Source organism: Acanthopagrus latus, chromosome 18, assembly GCF_904848185.1.
Source record: "Acanthopagrus latus isolate v.2019 chromosome 18, fAcaLat1.1, whole genome shotgun sequence".
NCBI classification, from domain to species: Eukaryota; Metazoa; Chordata; class Actinopteri; order Spariformes; family Sparidae; genus Acanthopagrus; species Acanthopagrus latus.
In genome coordinates this window covers 17,645,390-17,665,231 of record NC_051056.1, presented here as the reverse complement: position 1 = coordinate 17,665,231, position 19,842 = coordinate 17,645,390, and the positions used below count along the sequence as shown (strand labels likewise).

At 42.0% G+C, this 19,842-nt stretch overlaps 1 protein-coding gene across 3 annotated transcripts in view; it reads left to right on the top strand.

Annotated features, from left to right (window-relative positions):
- frmpd3 (FERM and PDZ domain containing 3) overlaps window positions 1–19,842 on the top strand; it is a 96,902-nt gene that overhangs the window by 64,233 nt on the left and 12,827 nt on the right. For 2 of the 3 annotated variants that reach the window (XM_037077069.1, XM_037077066.1), the window contains exons 3-8: window positions 12,089–12,201; window positions 13,712–13,866; window positions 13,972–14,074; window positions 14,395–14,440; window positions 15,148–15,252; window positions 18,865–18,972. In XM_037077069.1, coding sequence (XP_036932964.1) covers window positions 12,161–12,201; window positions 13,712–13,866; window positions 13,972–14,074; window positions 14,395–14,440; window positions 15,148–15,252; window positions 18,865–18,972 — 558 coding nt within the window. In that variant the 5' untranslated portion in view covers window positions 12,089–12,160. Of the gene's footprint in view, window positions 1–12,088; window positions 12,202–13,711; window positions 13,867–13,971; window positions 14,075–14,394; window positions 14,441–15,147; window positions 15,253–18,864; window positions 18,973–19,842 lie in introns of those variants that run through there. The other variant, XM_037077067.1, reaches the window with a different exon arrangement.

Sequence of the window (19,842 nt, the reverse complement as noted above, 5' to 3'; positions counted from 1 at the left end):
ACGCATTGCCCTGGTCAAAATGAATGTGCTGCCTAGGCTATTGTATCCTATCCAAATGATCCCTGTCTTGTTCTCTAAAAGGGTATTGAAGGACATAAATGGATGGCTCACCTCTTTTATTTGGAATAAGCGTAGACCTAGGCTCAAGATGGCAGTATTACATCTGCCAAGTTCCATAGGTGGCTTGGATTTACCTAATATTAAAATATATCAGCTTTCTGCCCATTTAAGATTTGTGAACGACTGGGTTAAGGGTAAAACTTCAATTTGGTTGGATATTGAGACAGCTCTGTCACAATGCAAACTAAGTGATTTATTATTTTGTAATAATTTTAAAGAAATTAAAGCCCTCTGTACAAACCCTATAACAATCAACACCCTAAAAGCATGGCAACTTGTCCGCCGTCTTGAGGGGAGATCAAAAATAACATCAACCTTTACCCCAATAATAAATAATCCTGCTTTCCCCCCGGGTTCCTCAGACCCCGGCTTTCAACGATGGTCTGATAAGAATATTAAATATCTTGGCGATCTTTTCTCAGGTGATAAACTTATGTCATTTGAACAACTTACCAACAGTTACAAATTGCCAAAACAAGATTTCTTTCACTTTCTGCAAATAAGACATTATATCACTCATAGTACAACCCTTATTGAACACCCTGAAGTATCTGATGTTGAGAAAATTTTGTTTAAACAACAGTTGAAAGGGTCTCTGAGTTCATTTTACCATATACTTAACGGTTTGTCTACCACTGATGCGCAAGGGGTCAGAGGTGTGTGGGAGAAGGAGCTGTCGGTAACCATAGACGAAGAAAAGTGGGATACCATCTGGTCTCTTGCAAAAAGAATTTCAATTTGTACTCGGACAAGAGCAATACAATTTAAGATTTTACACAGATTACATATATCCCCTCACCGCAGGCACCTCTTCAACCGCTCTCTTTCCCCTATGTGTCTCAAGTGTAAAACTGGTGTGGGGACTTTAACTCATTGTTTTTGGTTTTGTCATAAACTTCAAAGATATTGGGATGAAATTATAGGTGAAATGGGGAGAATCTTCCACGTTGATATAGAGATGGACCCCATATCTCTGATTCTAGGTTTTCCAAGTGACCACCTAAAAGCAGCAGTCAACAAAAGATTGTATAACATTCTAACATTTGCAGCCAGGAAAAATATCCTCTTGCAATGGGTCAGTGATAGGATTCCCACTGTCTGTGGTTGGCGTAAAATAATTTTCAAACTGATTCCTTTAGAATATCTTACCAATGTTATACACCACAGTGTGGATCAGTTCTACAGAGTGTGGCACCCTTTTTTGGACTATATCGGACCAGATCTTTCCACCATTTTATTAAAAGGACTGTTGCGCACGTGATCCACACCCGGGTACTGTAAGAATGACCCACCACTTCTTGTATTATGCCATATTTAAGAGCTGTTGTGTACGTTTTGTGTTTGTATTGCTTTGTTGTTTTGTGTCTGGTGTTGCAGACACTGCCTTGTTAAAAAAGAAAAAAAAAACTGCAATAAAAAACAATGAGGAAAAAAAAACAAAAAAAAAAACAGATCCAGTCTGATAATATAAAACGTGCACGATATTTATGATTTAAAATGTGGATGATAACTTTCTGAGATGGAGCACACCAATAAGAGCTGCATCCCGCAGCTACTGACGGTTCTGCTAAGCAACTATACAACATTCTATACTGTTGACAGAAAGTTTGAAATCCCACCTCCATTTGTTACTGAAGAATAATGTTGATCAGGTCTCCTTACTGATTTTATTAAACCTTCTGCTTTTTCACTGCAATGTATGACTACAGCAAGTTGTTGCACCACACTAATCTGCATTTTGTTTACGTCTGCTTCCCCATGTTTGCTGCTTAGTCAAGATTTATTAATACTAAACTGCACTTCCTTAGGTCCTCAATAAACCTGCATTAAATCGTCACCATCACATGATGGTTATATGCCATAAAACACAGAGAAAACTAAGTCACCTGTATCCTCTACAGCCTTCCACAGACACCAGTAGGGATATGGAAATACAAAATACTCTTTGGTCCTGTCACAGTGAACCCCTTGGCTGGCGCCAGCATATGGTAGCACTTTACCAGAGAGGTTGCGGGGTTAAGACTAAGACTCTGCACCCTGGAAGGTGGAATATTAATTTCCATGTTGTGGTGAAGGTCGTGTGGGGCCATGATCACATTAATAATGCAGGAGTGAGTCAGAGGAGCAGTTCGGCTCAAGGCCAACAGGTCAGACTGGTCAAGTGGAATCAAGGAAGCCCTCAAACAAGGGGCTGAGAAAATGTTTTTTATTATATTTTAACACCAGGATGTGTTGCACCAGGATGTGTTCTCCACAGGGAGAATAACAAGGTGCAAACTGCACAGTCCAATCCCTGGATGGTCCGATCGTGTTTTTTGGGCTCATTCAGTGCTTGCAGATCTAAATTATTGTCATTCATAGCATTCAAACATGTACCTTTCAGATCAAAAATAAAAAAATAATGACACAATAAAGAAAAAGTAAGACGTTGGCACACACTGGTACATGTAAATGAGCAAGTGACATTCATAGATGTGTCTCTTTGTACTGTTCAGATAACACTGTAGGACACAGAATGATAAAGCCTGTCCAATATCATTCATCTTCATTTGTCTCAGTCAAGGTGCCAACGAAAAACAGAGTGAGCAGGAGAGGAGGAGGAGGAGAGAGAGTAAGACTGAGTGAGTTCAGTCCAGGTCAGGATAACAGGAAGTGAGCATCCATTTGAAACCGTTTCTTAAAGAGGGTTTGGTTTCCATGTTTGCACTTGTTGCTTAATAGACTTTCAAGAGGAAAACAAAATTATATCCTGTGTCCTCCCGAGTTTGTAAACTTGTAAATATGTCTCCTCCACTTCAGACCCCGTTCATTATTTCAGAACCTTCTTAACCTCCACACATCCCCATCTACAAGACGATAACAAACAAAGCACATGCAGGAGACGCAGATAAAACTCTTCCTGTGACAGCGTTCTCTTTCTCGGAGTTTACTCTCATCCAAAACTTTTCCCAAGACGTTCTTCATCTTTTGCTCTCTTGCTCTCAGAGGGTCTTAATTGGGTTTTCAGCCCACATGGCTGCATATAGTCTGTTGCTGTCATTTCAACACTGGGTGATCAGCAGTTGAGTGGGAGTTCTGAGGAACCCAACCAAGCAAATTTTGCTGACACGACAGTGCCTTGTTGCTACGTGTAATATACCCATCTCTCAGACTCTGTAGAAGAGCAGTTTCCAAACTGGTTAGTCTGATTTAGCTCCACTGCCAGCTGGCCTGAAATACCCATTTAGGCTGTGTTCAGACCAAATTTATGCGGTGCAGAAAAACGCCACAGGGCTGTGCTGCGCTGTTGGACTGTCACTTAATGGACCGTGTGTGTGACATGTTGGGAAATTTGCCCAAAGGAGAAGCTGCTAGGTTGTTATGCTACCAGCACTCCAGTCCTACCTGTGATTGTTTGTCCACAAGTGAGGATTAAGGACCACAGTCAACAACCAGGGCACGAGGCAGATCATTAGGTGTTTTAAACTGGGGCAGCATTTGGCAAGAGCATTTAACATTTGCCAGCCAATCATGTAACACCATTGGAATCACATGGTATCTGTGTTTCATCAGCCATCAACAGTCTTGGTAGTTGCCAGTTTGTGGAAGGATGCCCAAGTTCTAAGTTTTGCGGCCAGCATACCGTACTGCTCTAATGTTAGCAACATGAATGTTAGTTAGCGTTAATAATTCAGCATAATTCATATTAGCTAGTATTAGCAATGTTAATGTTTGCCAACCAGCATTAGCGAAGTCAGTTATTGTGTGCTAGCTAACCTCGGCAACATTAGGGACATTAGATAGCGTTGGCAATGTTAGCTAGTCCACAAACCGGAAACCCATCACGGGGACAGATGATTCAAACAACAGCAGTGCTGTGACGTGAACTGCGGCGTAGGAGGGAAATGGCATGCCAAATGTTTAAGGCTGAATCTTTTCAGAAACACCATTACCATTGTTTTGCGTTTCTTTTTTATACTTACAAGACACAGTGATCCTGGAATTGTTACGATCAGTACATTGTTTCTTTTGTTTCCTTACCAAGTTTGCATTCATACGACCATCACTTACTTTTATGCCGTCCTGTTAACTAGTATTCGTGCACTGTTGATCACAGAATGAGGCACTGAAGGTGTTACAACTGACTCAGATTAGTGGGAGGCGCAGACAGCTGACAGGTTGTTTTGGGCAACATAAACCCCTCACCAGTTTGTCTCTTATTCCTCCCACACACAAACATATACGCACAAAGACTGTATGTGTGTTTCTTTTCGTCCAAATCTGAATTTTGTAGTTTAAATTTAAGTTGTACTACAATATTTCATCACAGCATTATTGCTACAAAATACTCATTCATTAGCTCAGAGACACACATAAGCAGATATTGCAACAGTGCAATTTAAAACCACAACAGATGCACATTTAACACAACAACTTTCCCCACTCAGTCATGGCCCAATTAACCAGACGGATAGACAGACAGTGACAGAGAGAGGGAGAGACAGAGCGATTAACAGAGAAAGCGTATATGTGGGCAATAAGTTCAGAAAGTAAAAGTGAGAAACGAGTCAGCAGCGCTCACTAAATGGAAGCCATCTGGCCCTACTGCGGAGGTAATCTGTGTAAAGACGGGAAAGGATGCAGCCATGCTGGCAAGCAAGACAGCAGGTGAACACAGCCAGAGATAGACAAAGGGACGAGTCCTGCGGCTCCATAAATCTACGTGCCTGCATCTTCATTTCATGTGACAGAAATGCAGGCAGACAGCATGTCAAGAGAAGCTTAAAGAGATGAAGTTTGCATTGCTTACCTGGCAGCAGGGATAAGAGGGGCTGGCTGGAGAATCTTCCCGCTAGAGTGAGAAAAATCAGGGAAAGTAAATTCGATGTAAAATGCAGCAAGAAAAGACTTAAGTCCTTGTAAATGTCAGGGTTGGTAAGTCGTGAACTAAGTCAAGTGACCTGAATTTGCATCGTGATTAAAGTAAATGACTTTTTCCCCATTTTTATGTAGTCAACCAGTGAAACTCAAAACATATCACTATACAGGGACATAACAAGAATGTTTTTCTCATTTCATCATTGTGTCCCTGCTGTGATTGAACCCCCTTCTAACAGCACCACCTCCCTTTTTCTTTCACCCTGGCCACTGCGAGGGTTTGTCCAGACTATGCATTTGTCACTTGAATATAACTGTCAGCGCTATCTTAGAGGTTACTAACTGATTCAATGGTGCTATACCCCCAACTGGACTCTAGTTTCTGGAAGGCAGGAGTCTGACTGGTGGACATCGTGGCAGACATAACCAGATATCCTAGTGGGATGTTTTTCTGCTGGTATCTGACTTTTTTGTATTGTATTTTGTTAAAGTTTCATGTCACATGTACATTTTCAATTTCATCCTTTTTTGCAAAAATGTTTGAACTTTTTTTTTTCTAAGTAGCTTTAGTTCACAACAAGGTTCCTCTTTAGTGCAGCTTTACTAAGTAGTTCAACTTCTTCCAGGGTGAAGTAACTGCTTGCAATGCGATACTGTCAAAGTAGCATGTCCATAACTGGGTAATCAGTGAGGAAGTCCAGGACTGACTTTCATATATCAGCCTTCACTTCCCCACAGAATGGACTGTGTCGTCCTGCGGGATTTCTGCGAGACTGGCCGGGGCGGCCTGAACTGACAGGAGGGATTAGGCTCGGTGCCGATGGCTTTATTTGATTGGCTCTCTCAGTGCAAAGGCCTGTCTATCACCACAAGTCAAAAACCACAAATCCTTTCACAAAACAGTATAAATATTTAGCAGAGGTTTTATCACAGCCGGCGAATGAAAACCGACTGGAGACAGTGGCGACCGAGCTGGCAGAGTGACTTTCATGTTTGCAGCTTCCTAGAGGCCAGACATGTGACAGGCAGAGTATGGCTGTCCAGGAAGGCTCATTTCACAGTGCGCCGGGGAGATTATTGTGTCGCCTCTTTCATAACACTAACAGGATTTCTGCAGATTCAAGGATTTGTTACATTTGATGTGAAATGTAGTCAGCCGGCGCTCCAGGCTGAGAGACGATTGACTGACGAGTATGAGTGTGCAACATGACTTTCCATGCATATGTATGTAAAATTAGATGAAGCAGGGATTGAAACTGATCTGCAGTACCACCTTTATACTGCATTTTTCTTTTCCAGTGTTTGTGGGCCAACATGTTTTCAGCTATGGTTAAGATATATCTTGTCACGAAGCAGAGCCAAGCTGCTTACGCTGCAGTTTTTGGGGTTTATTTTAGTTTTTTTTTCTATTCAGAGTTTCCCGAGAGAAGAAAGTAAATCTGTCTTGGACACATGCAAACACTGACGGATACACATAAACCCTAACCCACTGCAAGCACAAACTTCCTATGTGTATTTCTTTGGTGTGTCTGAGCCAACAGCTTAATACTTCCACTGTACGTGTGGCTAGTAAACTAGTCTCGTTTTAAATGAGAACTGTTTATTGGACATTTTTATGCATCATGATATACATATATGGTCCTTGGATGTTTCCCTGACCCAGCACCCCTGATTCAAATGCATGGGCCTTCATCAGGCTTCAGTAGAGCTTGATGACAAGCACATCATTCGCATCAGGTGGATTGGTCTAAAGACAGGGGGATCTCAAGGACCAGGGTTGAAAAACACTTTGGAAAGCTTTTTTTCTACAATGAATTGTTCGTGTGTGAGAGTGCAACGTGTGTTTGCGATGCTGCAAGTCACCACAGTTGCTGCCCTCTTTTACTGTCTGGCTACATTCCATAAGTAATTCATCCTGGATACCTGGACCCTGCGCAAGCATCCAAGGAAATAAAATACTGTTGCTCTGACTGATCGCACTTTCTAATTACACTTTTAATACGTTAATTTGACGGCACTTCTTTAGATACGAATTAATGCACACAGATCACCTTATTATGCATGCCATCGTGACTGTCCACCATTTGTTACTGTGACTTGACTAGTGTGTGTGTGTGTGTGTGTGTGTGTGTGTGTGTGTGTGTGTGTGTGTGTGTGTGTGTGTGTGTGTGTGTGCGCGCACATCCATATTTTTTTTTTCTCTGAGAGTGCCGGACTTTGTTCACTGTTGATTTCTGCCACTTCCGTGCACCCACCATATAATTTTAAGCTTTAGAGTGTGAGCCTCTACTTTTTCACACTGACTGAAGTTAGAAACTCAGAAAGGAGCATATTTCTGTCAAGGCCCTTCAGACCCATTTAATTCAATCAAGCCTAATCCAATATCAAACTCAATAGCTCCGATTTTCAACATGAATGTACATAATTTCATACAGTTGTTGTCGAGAGTTTTCAGTGGTAGAAGGAGAAACCCACGCCCACATAGAGCCACATCACTACCATCGATAAACCTTTCAGGTTTTGCGAGCATGTTTGACTATCAACAGCCATCATTGCATAGCTTCAACTAACATAATCAAGTCAAAGTCCACTCAGAGCAATTTTCAAACATGGTACCGCCACAAACTGAGCATCAGGGCGGTATGACATCTACAGCGACGAAAAGACATCAAAAGGAAAACACAATAAGCGACTGAATTCAACACCTGCCTGCGCGGATGCTGCTGCATTCTTATGTTCATGAATTATTTAGCCAGCCTGATGATATTATCTGAGGCCTCTTCATCTGTCAGTCACAAATAATCACGCAGTTCTCACCTATTGTCTGGCTTCTCAAGGCAATGATCCAATAACATACAGTCACTTATGACTCGCCTCAATTTCCAATTAGTGCTGCACAACTCCCAAGTTTCTGCGGTTGATTCCATCTCTGCTTCAAATTATAATTTATAATTCAGGCATTTACCAGACGCAGTTAATCAGAGGGATTAACAATTAGTGCAACAGTAAAATAAGTGAAAATTCCTCAAGCATCAACAGGGTAAGTAGCCAGATAATTCGGAGTACCATGTGGAAGTGCGATGCTAATTGTCACTGGAATGGACTCTTTAATTCCGATTAAACCATAATTAAGAATCTACATTTGAGGCGCAGTATCCAAAAGGCTAAGCTGCACCCCCCCTGCATGTGGGAATAGGCTAAACTAATTATGTCTGTATAATGTTGCACAAGCAGAAATAATGTTGCATTCATTTACCCTAAATGCATAAATTGATGTTGTCAAGCACAGTGTCCTCATCATGTTTACAAGTTATATCATTAAATGGTATTTCCAATCCATCATCGTTATCAATATTTTTCTACATTATTGCTTATTAAAGTGTTTAATCAGATTTATACATGCAAGACATTTAAGCATGTATCTTCAAGCTCTCAGCAAGATTTTTTGGATAGATAATACCTTGTGGTCCAAGACAGATGCACAGCAAAATAAGGCTCTCTATAGCATCATCCTATGTTAGCCAAGGATCTCGCTAATTTGTTTAGACAAGGAGACGCAACTGCCACGGAACAACGTTAGCTCAATTAAGCCAAACTCAAAGTACAGACACAGCTGAGTAAGCTAAGCAAACGTGACGGCCGACAGCAGGGGTGCGAGTGGATCCCGTCTGCACGGGAAACATAGAACAGCTGCAGGAGAGGCAACATATTTAACCTCTCTTCAAGGGTTCTCAGTGCTACGTCTAACTCTGCTGAACAGCACTGCAGCTCTCGGCTTTTACAGTTTGTATTTACAATGGCAAATTTCCAGCAGAGCCCATATACAGTATATTTCCCGCAGCTATGGGGTGTTACGTCTTCTCACACATAAAACAGTCATGAATGGGTCGCACTTAAGTAATCATGTGTTACAAAGAACAGCTGGCCATTACTAATGCTCTTATTCAGTCATAGAAAATGTGGGTTTCATCTCAGACTTTACTCTCAATTAAATGTGATAACTTGTCGGTTTCTACTGTAATGCCCTGCTCTCCGTCCGGACAACGAGGGAGCCTGAGATCAGCTACAACACACTGAAGTCAGCAGCAGGTGATTTAATAAGAACGAGAAAAAATATATTTTTATTGGTTTATATAAAAACAAAATGCATCAGACCACAAGTGCATGTCTGATAAGATCAGTCTGATCTGGCAGCTGTTTCCTGCCTGACGCATTCGTTATGGACCAGGCTCCTGGAAAAGCCAGCCATAAATTGTGAAAATTAAGTTTAAAGAAAAAGGAAAGAAGACAGAAGTAAAAGAAAAGAAAAGAAAAGAAAAGAAAAAAAAGAAAAGAAAAGAAAAGAAAAGACATTTCAGTTTGGTGTGATTAATAATCTGATTTACCACTGACTCCTTTTATTCTTGTATTATCTAGTTTAGTCTTAAATAGTAACAACATATTATACTGGAAAATTGTTATAACTAATACACACTTGTGTTCCTGTCACATTTCTCTTAATTCTCTAACAAATTCGTAAAAAAAAATATGTTTTTTAAAATGCTGAGCTGCGAGCTTCTTGGGTTCATCAACTACATCCAGGTGTTCAGTTGGTCGAACCACACTGCTAGATGCCACGACATCCTACACACTGGACCTTTAAAGAATTACACACACTGTAAAACATCATGAAACTGAGTTCATTTTAATCACAATCTAAAGCCTCCAACACGACCACAGAACGACATGATGAACTTAATTAAGACTTTACTGGGTTGTGTCTGATGCAGCTCGGTGCACCCAGCTACTTGGTTTGAAAGGGATTGATTGATTGATTGATTGATTGATTGATTGATTGATTGATTGATTGATTGATTGATTGATTGATTGATTGATTACTGACTGACCAGTTACTTGGCATAGTTATCCGGTAACCGATCGACTGGAGGATGTCACTTCTGAACACCTGATCACACTGTAACTGTAACTACTCAGCAGTGCTGCTGTATGAAATGCAGCGTCCCTCCAAGCTGATGAACCTGTGAGAATGCAGGCCTGGGCGGATAATAAGTAAAAGGTCATTCTTCCCAGAGCCTGAGGCCTGCTGAGCCTCGACAGACTGGGATGCTGGAGCGGTGCAGGTATGTGACGCCCTGACCTCTGCTGCCCGAGGAAACGTTGGCATCTGGCCACAGTGGCTGCGGGGTGATCGCAGAGCGTCTGGCCACATCACTATTCTCATCCACCCACTATCTCTCCGTCCGCCGGAGCTCCAACAAGCCTCCGAGAGCCGTCGTCATAGCAACGGGCAGGCCTGCCGATGCCCTTGGGGATCGTTTCTTGACAGAATTCCTCGGCGTCCTCTCTCAGTAGAAGGTCGGCCCCTCTGCTGAATGGCTGTTTATCTTTGCAGACGTGTAAGCTTCAGTGTCCCCCGGCTACTTTCATCGCTCTCCCCTCTGTTCAGTTCCCCCTCGCCACTTAATTCTGAATGCCAAAACTCATCTCGAAATTAAGTGAAGAATTTAAAGCTGTGAAAACAGACAGAGGAGGATGCGGTCCGGTTTTCAGATTCAACAATGATGTAGATGACGCTGCACAATTTCAGCTGTATTTCTCTTTTCCCATGAAGTCTTGATAGGTACATTAAGACTCAGGGGCTATTATACCTCAACAAAGACTGTGAATAATGGACAAGGTGCAAGTGCAGGCTATTCAGCACAGGGATATTTATATTGTCACCTCGCTGAGGTCACAAATCTTGGAAAAGAGGCTCTAAGGAGTTGCTGACATTCATGACGACACACACCAATCACACACACACACACACACCTGATGAATGGCTACTCACTGGCACCTTCCTTTCGATGCAGCAGAATGGGTGTCCTCCCAGTAACCACAGAGGGAGACAGATGGTGGAAAGAGGAAGACATTAGAGGACCAGAGGAAGAAGAAGAAGGAGAATAAAATGGGGGAAGAATTGCACTGGCAGAATCCATGGGGGGAGAATAAAAGGAGAAAATAATTATTCTCAATCAAAAATCTGTAATCCTTATTAAGAGGCAGAAGCAGCTGGTGCAGCATCATTTGTCACCACTGTGCACCTTTGATACAGACAGATGATCCTTTGTAAGTCCGCTGAATACCGAACACAGAAACTCTTATTCAAATCTAATCTTTTTAAATGATTAGTATGATTGAAATTCAAAGCACACGTAGCATAATGGATTTTTAGTCATGGACTGAGCTCAGTATGAAGCCTATCTACAAGACATCAACCCTTATCTGATGGCATGACGCAGGGTAGAGATCAGTAACGCATCGCTGCTGTTGTAAATGAGCCGTGCACCCACATAAGCCACTGTTATCAGAAACAACAAGTGACAAGAATATGAATCTGAACTATTGACTGATGTGACTCAGCCTCCTGCTACTGACAGTTTGTTCTCTGCCTGTGGCACTCAGAAAGGTATTTGCTCTCAACAGTGCACCCCTGCATAATAATCCCGCGCTGCGCTGTCATTCTCTTTATCCGCGTCTCTCTGTTTTAGCCCATCTGCGCCATTAACATCACAATCAGCGTCTCATCTTTTGTCAGCGTTCATCCGAGTCCTAGATCACAGATACGAGCATAAATATCTGGTTCTTTTTCCCTCGTCACGCAATCATTCCCGTCCATTTTCCTTTCAGTCTTTCAGTCTGCCACAAACACAGAAACCCACGTGTCATGTACACACACAGAGTCTTTCAGTAATCTTGCTTTCACTGCCTCCCACACAGGCATCTGTAAAAGAGCAAGTGTGGTTCACAGCACTAGCTTGGTCCACACTAGAAGAGCCTGGCAAGCTCAGAGACCTTAATGTGTTACATACTCTGTGTGCATTACATTGTAGGTCTTTGATAACTGTACTTTCTCTCAAGGCCAGCCTCCAATATCAGATGCTTTTACCAAACTGAAATGTCCACATTTTCACTTCAGTCCTGTGCATCTTTTTCAAAACATCCAGGCGCTTTTGTTTCAGCTTCACATTTAGCAGCATTTTGAGATACCAACGGTATTGTTGCTGTTGAGAAAGCAGGGTATCTAACGTCTTTGCTTGCATTTTTTCCTCCTCCTTTCTCTCTTCTGCAGGTGAATGATTGCGAAACAGAGAGCGGCCTTTGCAGTGCGACCCTGTCCCATGCTGCTCCCTCCTCTCAGGGGATGGCCAAGGTCCAGGATGGACACACGAACGCATGTGACAGGTACACAGTGGTCTGCATGGCCTCTAGACGACAATGAAACTCACTGAACTGGTTGATATGGCCCTCAAATAATATTTTGATATTTTTAGTCTTTATTATGATCTGTGATAAACATCTGAATATTTTCAACTTCACACAAAAACATTTTACAAATGCTAAGAATAGGCAGCAAAATATCAGATATCAAATATCAGAATATTTTTGACCAAACATGAATGACTGTGATTTTCAAATTGGTTATTTCACAAAAAATTAACAACCGATTCCCCCCAAGATCACTAATGGACAGACCACTGTCCGGGTCCGGACTCCTTTGCCATCCTATCCGGACCCAGATCCATATCTGATAACTTACATTTTTATTTTAACTGATGCAACTATTCTAGCCTTTACAGCTCAAGCAGCCCTGTAAACTAACAGACTAACTGTATGCTTATAAATCACTCAAGAGAGGCAACTATAGTGAGCGAAAACAGAGGCATTGAGGTTATCAAAAGAGGACCCAAATGCAGAACACAGTGGCAGGCAGGTACAAGCTAAACGGAAGCTTTAATGATAGCTGATGTTCAAAGTCCAAAATCCAAGCAACAAATGGCAGGCAAGAAGGTTGGCAGCAAAACAGGAGAAATCCAAAAGCTAAAAACAAAACTGAATACGAACCAGTTTAACACAGGGGCACAGTCAGCAAACCGGGGAGATAAACAAGAGGCACAGACGAACCACCGAAGAGTGAGGGAAGACAGAAGAGTGGAGAGTAAAACATGACAGATGAGGATATAATCTTCAAGATAAAACAGGAAGCTACCATATCCAAACCATGGCATGAGATTTAAATCAAGCAGAGACGCTTAACAAGTTCATTCTTCACACAAGCAGTTTGAGATCAGTATATCTCTCATCTGACGCTGTGGTTAATATTAAAAGAGGCACTGTGAAGCACAACTACTAGACAAAGCACAGGGCAAGTTTTGAGGAATCATACAGTACAAAAACAAAATATTTCATATGGCACTGAATCATGATGCAAGTTAAACATGATGAGATGTTGGACCTTTGCTCGAGTAAATCCTCTGAACTTATTTCATCTCGGATCTGTATAATAATGTACAGGGCTCTCAGGGACATCATTTAGGCATACCCAACAGTACATTTTAATCCAGTGTCTTAATTATGTAAATGATTGTAAACAGGAATACATTTGCTCAAAGGCAAACGTCTACTCACCCATTTGATGTCTGTTGAAAACACTTTCATTTTGTTATTTCTTTTATAATCTCACCTGCTGAATATCAGGCACCCCAGTTGACCGATAGAGTTGTGGTTCACATTTTTGGGCACAACCTGGAGCCGGATGGTGATGGGGAATGTCCCATTCTAAAAAATATTAACAAATAGGCTACTGCTAAACACAAAGAGATCTTTGATAAATCATGGGTAGTGTGGATATAAAGTACAAAAAATTAGGAACTTATTTTTAATCTGCGTGCGTGCATGTGTGTGTTCTCTGCAGCTCTGCAATGTTAGAGGAGAGCCAGGATGGTATGGACAGTGGTACCCTAAGTCCTGCCACAGCTCGACAGGTCACCATCCAGCGCCACCCAACTCAAGGCTTCGGCTTTATTGCAGGCAGCCAGAGGCCTGTCATTGTACGCTCCGTCTCTGCCGGTAAGCACACAGGGAGACTGAGGGCACTTTAAGGGGATCCTATGATGACTCCAACTCCTTTCTACTGTATGTACGTGACTGGCTGTGTGCCCCATCTTAATGCAGACGGCCCCTCCTTTGGCAAGCTTCTCCCTGGAGACCAGATCTTGGCCATAAACGAGGAGACGGTGAGCGACGCGCCCCGAGAGAGAGTCATAGACCTTGTAAGGTAACATCCTTTACTGTCCCAGGGGGGAGGGAGGGGGAGGGGGAGGAGGAGGAGGAGGGAGAGGAGAAGGGCCAAGGGGAGCAGCAAAGACGGGCAGGTGGAAGTAAAGAGGCCGCGGGTAAAGAGGGTGGATCAAAAGGAACAAACTGTTTCTTATTGCCGCTGATACGTAACATCAACACAAACCTGTGGATGAGTCAGTCCTTTTGCAGCTGGAGGACAGCGAGGAAATGGCAGATATAAATCCGGAGAAGCTCTCCAAATACCATGCTGTCCGTTGCGTTATCTAACCCACTCCACTCTCTATTCTCTCTCCATAGACGCTGCAAAGACACTATAGTTCTCACTGTGCTGCAGCCCCACCAGGTAGTATAATGGGACACTCACTCTCTTTCATCTTCCTCTCCCTCAGGATTTCACACACACTCTTTCCCTCAGGATTTCCACACAGTCTTAACACTCTTCCTGTCACTCTGAATCATACAGAAACACACGTACAGGGCTCTGTTCCCAACACTAATGCAGACAATCATTAGTATTCATGGCCGTGCCTACACATTAGAGTAATTTCTTTTTCTGGTTTTGGAAACAGCTCCATGCAGGCGACACACACACCTACATGAGGGTTTATTAAATAAATCGGGCGTGCATACCACCACATAGTGGGAATAGCATTTATTCAGCCATCTGGATATATTTAGAAGATGAAATATGGATATGAAAATGCAAATTTTTGAATATTTCATAACTTGGAACCTAAAGGTCCACATGAGTTATGCAGCAGCCCAGCAGGGGATTGGCCTCTTGGTCTCTGAGCAGCTCACATTATTTATTGTTCTCAGACCAACAAGCACAACAGTTTCCAGATATTTAAACTTTTATCAGAAGACGTTCATGGTGAAAGCAGGATTGTAGCTGTCGCATTGCAGCAGCATTAGCCAGCTCTCCAACACACTTCTCTTTAGCGCTGGCAGTCACAGGGGCTTTTCTCTCACTTACGTCTCTTCTTTCAAGCTGATTCAAGAGTTCTTCTCTCTCTCTCTGTCTCTCTCTCTCTCTTGTTTCATCCTCAGTCACCTAAGTCTGCCTTCATAAGTGCAGCCAAAAAGGCCCGCCTGCGAACCAACCCGCCCAAAGTGCGCTTTTCAGAGCAAGTGTCCATCAGCGACCCAGACTCAGTAAGTCCACGAGCCGTGTCTTTCTGTGAAATGTGCAGGCAAACACATGCTCTTACCGCAGCGCATTTGTCCTGTTTGATCAGCAATTGCGAAAAGCTTTGAGTATCCTCTCTCTGTCCTCGTATTTCATCAAACTCTGTGTGTGTGTGTGTGTGTGTGTGTGTGTGTGTGTGTGTGTGTGTGTGTGTGTGTGTGTGTGTGTGTGTGTGTGTGTGTGCGTCTTTGGTCCAGTGGTTTGGCCTTGAATAAAAATGCTTTCCTGACTGATCTGAATTCTCACAGGAGCGACCTGAACCTCTTTTCAAACATATTGAAAAACAGCCACAATATCACATAGAAATGTTGGAATATTTCTGGGTGTTCGGGTCCAATCTTACTTCTCGTGGCAGAGCTATCAAGTTTATACGTTTCTGACCTGAATATTAAACATCTACAAGCTACAAAAAACACTTATGTGGCATTTGTTACACCATTGTCAGATGAAGACCTGCTCTGGCATATGTGTGAGACTGTACACAAATTAAATAAGGGATGAGGGAGGTCAGAAAAAAGTTATCATTATAAGAAGCCGTAGTTTTCTTCAGCACTATGAAGGTGAGTTTTGCCACATGCAGAGGATATGAAGTGAAAATAGTGCAGTTCCCTCTCACTAGTTCACCATTTGATAAACTATTTCAGTCTGAATTATCCTTCCTTCTGTGCTATGCTATGCTTTTTTCAAAATCCTGGTCGTAAGGGAAACAATAACAACAGCAACCTCCAAGCTACCAACCTACACGCTGAAGATACCCCTACCCTAATCTGGTCACTAAAAGTACAAACCCAAACAATCTGACAGCTTTTTAGCCATTTTAAAAGGTAAATCCACCAGTTTCACACATCAAGTGTGTTTACAGGTCTTTGGGAGTACTATTGAATGTGAAAAAAAGAAGCACAAAGCCTTTTGTGGCTCCAGAGGAAGATGAATGTAATCTGAAACATTTACTCCAGTGATGCCACGTATTTGAAACAGCAGAAGAATGAATGGAATAAAAAAGACGATATCTGGTTCTGTTTATCAAGTTTTTCAAACTGCCCTTAATGAGTCCAGCAATGCTGTCAGAGTGCAATGCAGGACAGCGAACTGCTTTTCAAAACCTGGCGCCTGCAATACCCACAATGCAATTTAACCACTGAGTGACATCGCAGGGAGAAAAACTACGTGCAGCTTTTTCTGGTGCTATATGCTACTTTTTCCACATATGCAGTGGTACTCCCCAAGACCTGTGAACACACTTTAATGTGAAACAGTGGTGAAGTAAGCCTTTAATGGGCGGGCTCACCTCCCAGCATGCAAAACAATTTCCTCTAACTCTGTTTTACAGGGTTATTGTTGCTGCACCCTGGGCTTACGGCCACCCTAAACAATTGTTTTTGGTTAAAAGAAATACAAACCAGCCAGAGTGTTTATTTCCACTTCAGCACAATAACGGGTGCAGGCAGAACTAACCCCTACCAACACAGTGGAGAAAGTCTGGATAGGCATGACTAGTCATTTGGTGACTATAATAACTGTTAATTTAGAAGCTCTTTATTCAACAATAACAAGTGGCTGTATTTCAACATCATTTTGAGATATTTTGGGTGGAGTGTATTGAAGTTTTTTCTTCCTAAGTGAAGACGATGGTCCAAAGGGAATAATAATTACTGTAGGCCTTACTTTTGTAAAAGAAAAAAAAGAAATCAAGCATTTCTCCCAACCAAAATAATTATCTTTGTATGGTCCCTAATGCACGGCAGTCAATCAAGGATTTATGGGAGGAAAAGGAGGTTACACTGTAAATACAGTTAGCGCACGAAGATGATAAGCAATGGGCAATCAATAAAGAATCAGAAGATGGAGAAATGGGTATTTCATCATTATTTTTTTCTATTTACCTCAACTTAATGGTAGAGGGTAGAGGGTAGAGAACAGGATTGCCCATGACATGGACTACAAGGTCTGATAACCTTTGGATGAAGCCAACACAGAGTGTGAAGCAGACAGCTCAAGCTCTCCTTTCCCATTACAGTTGATCTGACTCTAGCCTGACAGTATCAACTGTCAACATGATGTGAACCCAGAGACTTCCTTAATTATACCTAAATCAAGACTTCAGTTAAAGTGAGATATATCCCACAAACCAGCAAAAAGCCCTCAGGTCCATTAATGTCTCCTCTCTGACTGATCTAATATTCCTCGACGTTTCTCTCTCAGAATTGTGAATCCAATTGATTAGAGCTCAAGAAACAGAAATCAAGGCACTGATCGGATGTTTCAGTCACCATCCCCCACAACCAGGGCCAAGCGATTTCTAAATCTGTCTCCAGTGATCAGGAGCTACAGGCTGCTATTGATCATCGATAACAGGCTTATCAGTGTTGACCACCTAGCCTGATGTTTATCGAGAGAAAAAGATGAGGCCATGTCGTCGAGCTGTGATTTGCCTCTATGACACTGTGTGTAACAAATCAGCTCCAGCTTCGCCTCACTTGCAAGAACAAAAGGTAGTGGCTTGTATGGGGACTTACAAACACGTTTGTGGCGTCTCGTCACCAGTTCACCCTCACTTTAATGCTGCAGTATGGAGAAATATCTGTTCACTCATAACTCAGACTTTAGTCACATCCAATCTGCACACAGGAACAGCTTGTTGAGCCTTCTGAATACTCAACTTGTCCAAAAAACAGACTGCCGGGCATCTGCTGTGGACACAGCTCTCCATTTCAACTATTGCATTTTCTGAGATATATTGTTGCAATAAATCCACATCCTTTTACTGTCATGGGTGATGTCTGCCTACTGTTCTTGCACAAATCTCATCATTAGATTAAAAAAAAAAGGAAGAAACACAGGAATCAGATGAGGCTTGATTTAGTTTTGGCCAAAAATTACGGAGGATTTAATTTGGACTGTTTTCCCTGTGCATCCTCCCCATATGTCACATTAAAACCCCTGGATCTATCTCATTACGTTAGATATCTTCTATCCCTCTGATCACAACTGTGGGCCTTTGAAACGACATAATGAGAACTGAGTCATTTTCGCCAAAAGGCTTCAGTCAGATAAAAAAAATGGAGACAGCAACAGAGAGGGGAGGGTGCCCGTCACATCACTTCCTAGCATATCATAGCCTTTCTTCTAACAAGCTCTTTCAGTAAAAGCAGTAACCTTGGATCAGACCTCTCCTCCATATGCCTCCACTCACAATACTCGCTGAATTCTTTCAATCCCACCACCCAATTTTCTTTCCATGACATACATACTTGAATGGAAAGACTGGATAAAATGAAAAAAAAAAAAAAAAACCTCTTTGATCCTGATACAATGCATGGTGTGGGCATCCTTTGGCTGAGCTTTACTCCTTCTCAGCTCAGTTAAAGTATCTCTCCATTGCTCACGTAAGGCAGCTTTTGTTTCTTAACACCCTTTTCAATACTTTTCTTTTTTGTCTCGATAACAAAGCATAAACAAACCATTACAGCTGGTTGTGTTTGTGGTGTACAAATGATTCTTGATACCTTTTTTAGCACATCCTCACATACCATCGATTTTTTTTTCACTCAACTGTTTTTTCCCTGAATCTCTTTCAGACAATGCTCAAGGACGACTCCTTGCTACTCATACCAAATGTGTTGAAGGTGTTCTTGGAGAATGGACAGATTAAGTCCTTTACGTTTGACAGCCGTACCACTGTAAGGGTATGTATTCACTACAGCTGTGCTCATGGGAAAAGTAAATTAATTTTAACATTATGTAACAGTATGTTAGACTTGGCCACCTCCTGAGGTCATACTCCAAACATAAAGGTGGCAGCATATCATTAGCATAACAGCTAAATGCTGCTAACTGTAGGTGTAGCTAGCTCAGTTAAGACGTGCACCTAGCAGTCCAGATTGGGAGCTCAATCAAACTTCCTACATATTGCATCTTTAAAGAAGATTTACTCCATTTTCAAAATTAGCAATGGATCAAAAGACTATACACCCAACTCTGCAGATATTGAGCATTTTAAAGGTGCAATATGTAAGAATTTTCGTCAAAACATTTTTAAAAATGTACTAAAATTATCAACAGAATGTGAAGAAATTAACAGTTTTTGTCTATGGAATGTGTTGCAGAGATACCTGCTGAAGTTAGCAGGCTAACCAGCTAGTCCGGGCCTGTTCAGGTTCAAAGCTCCTGAGCTGACGGTGTGAACACCAACACTTCTCTGCTCCGAGCTCCCAGTCCAGACCACTATGTGCATGGCAAACCAAGCTAACTAGCTACCTAGCTGTTATTTTGGTGATAAGCTTATGGCTTTGGTTTGAGTATAACTATGATTGCTTGCCAATTCTTACACATTGCACCATTACTGTTTTTATTCACTCTCACACTGTTTTTCAGCCAAAAAAAATCACTGACAGTACCAGCACAGCACCAACTGGTAGACAGAAAAAAATAACTTGACTAGCTAGTGAACAAAGTTGAGCATTGGGCAGCTAAGGAGCTTAAAATGTTTCTCAGGAGCTGGAAATTACCAAAACAGAAATGATAAGAGACAAAATATTTGAATTAATGTTCATTAG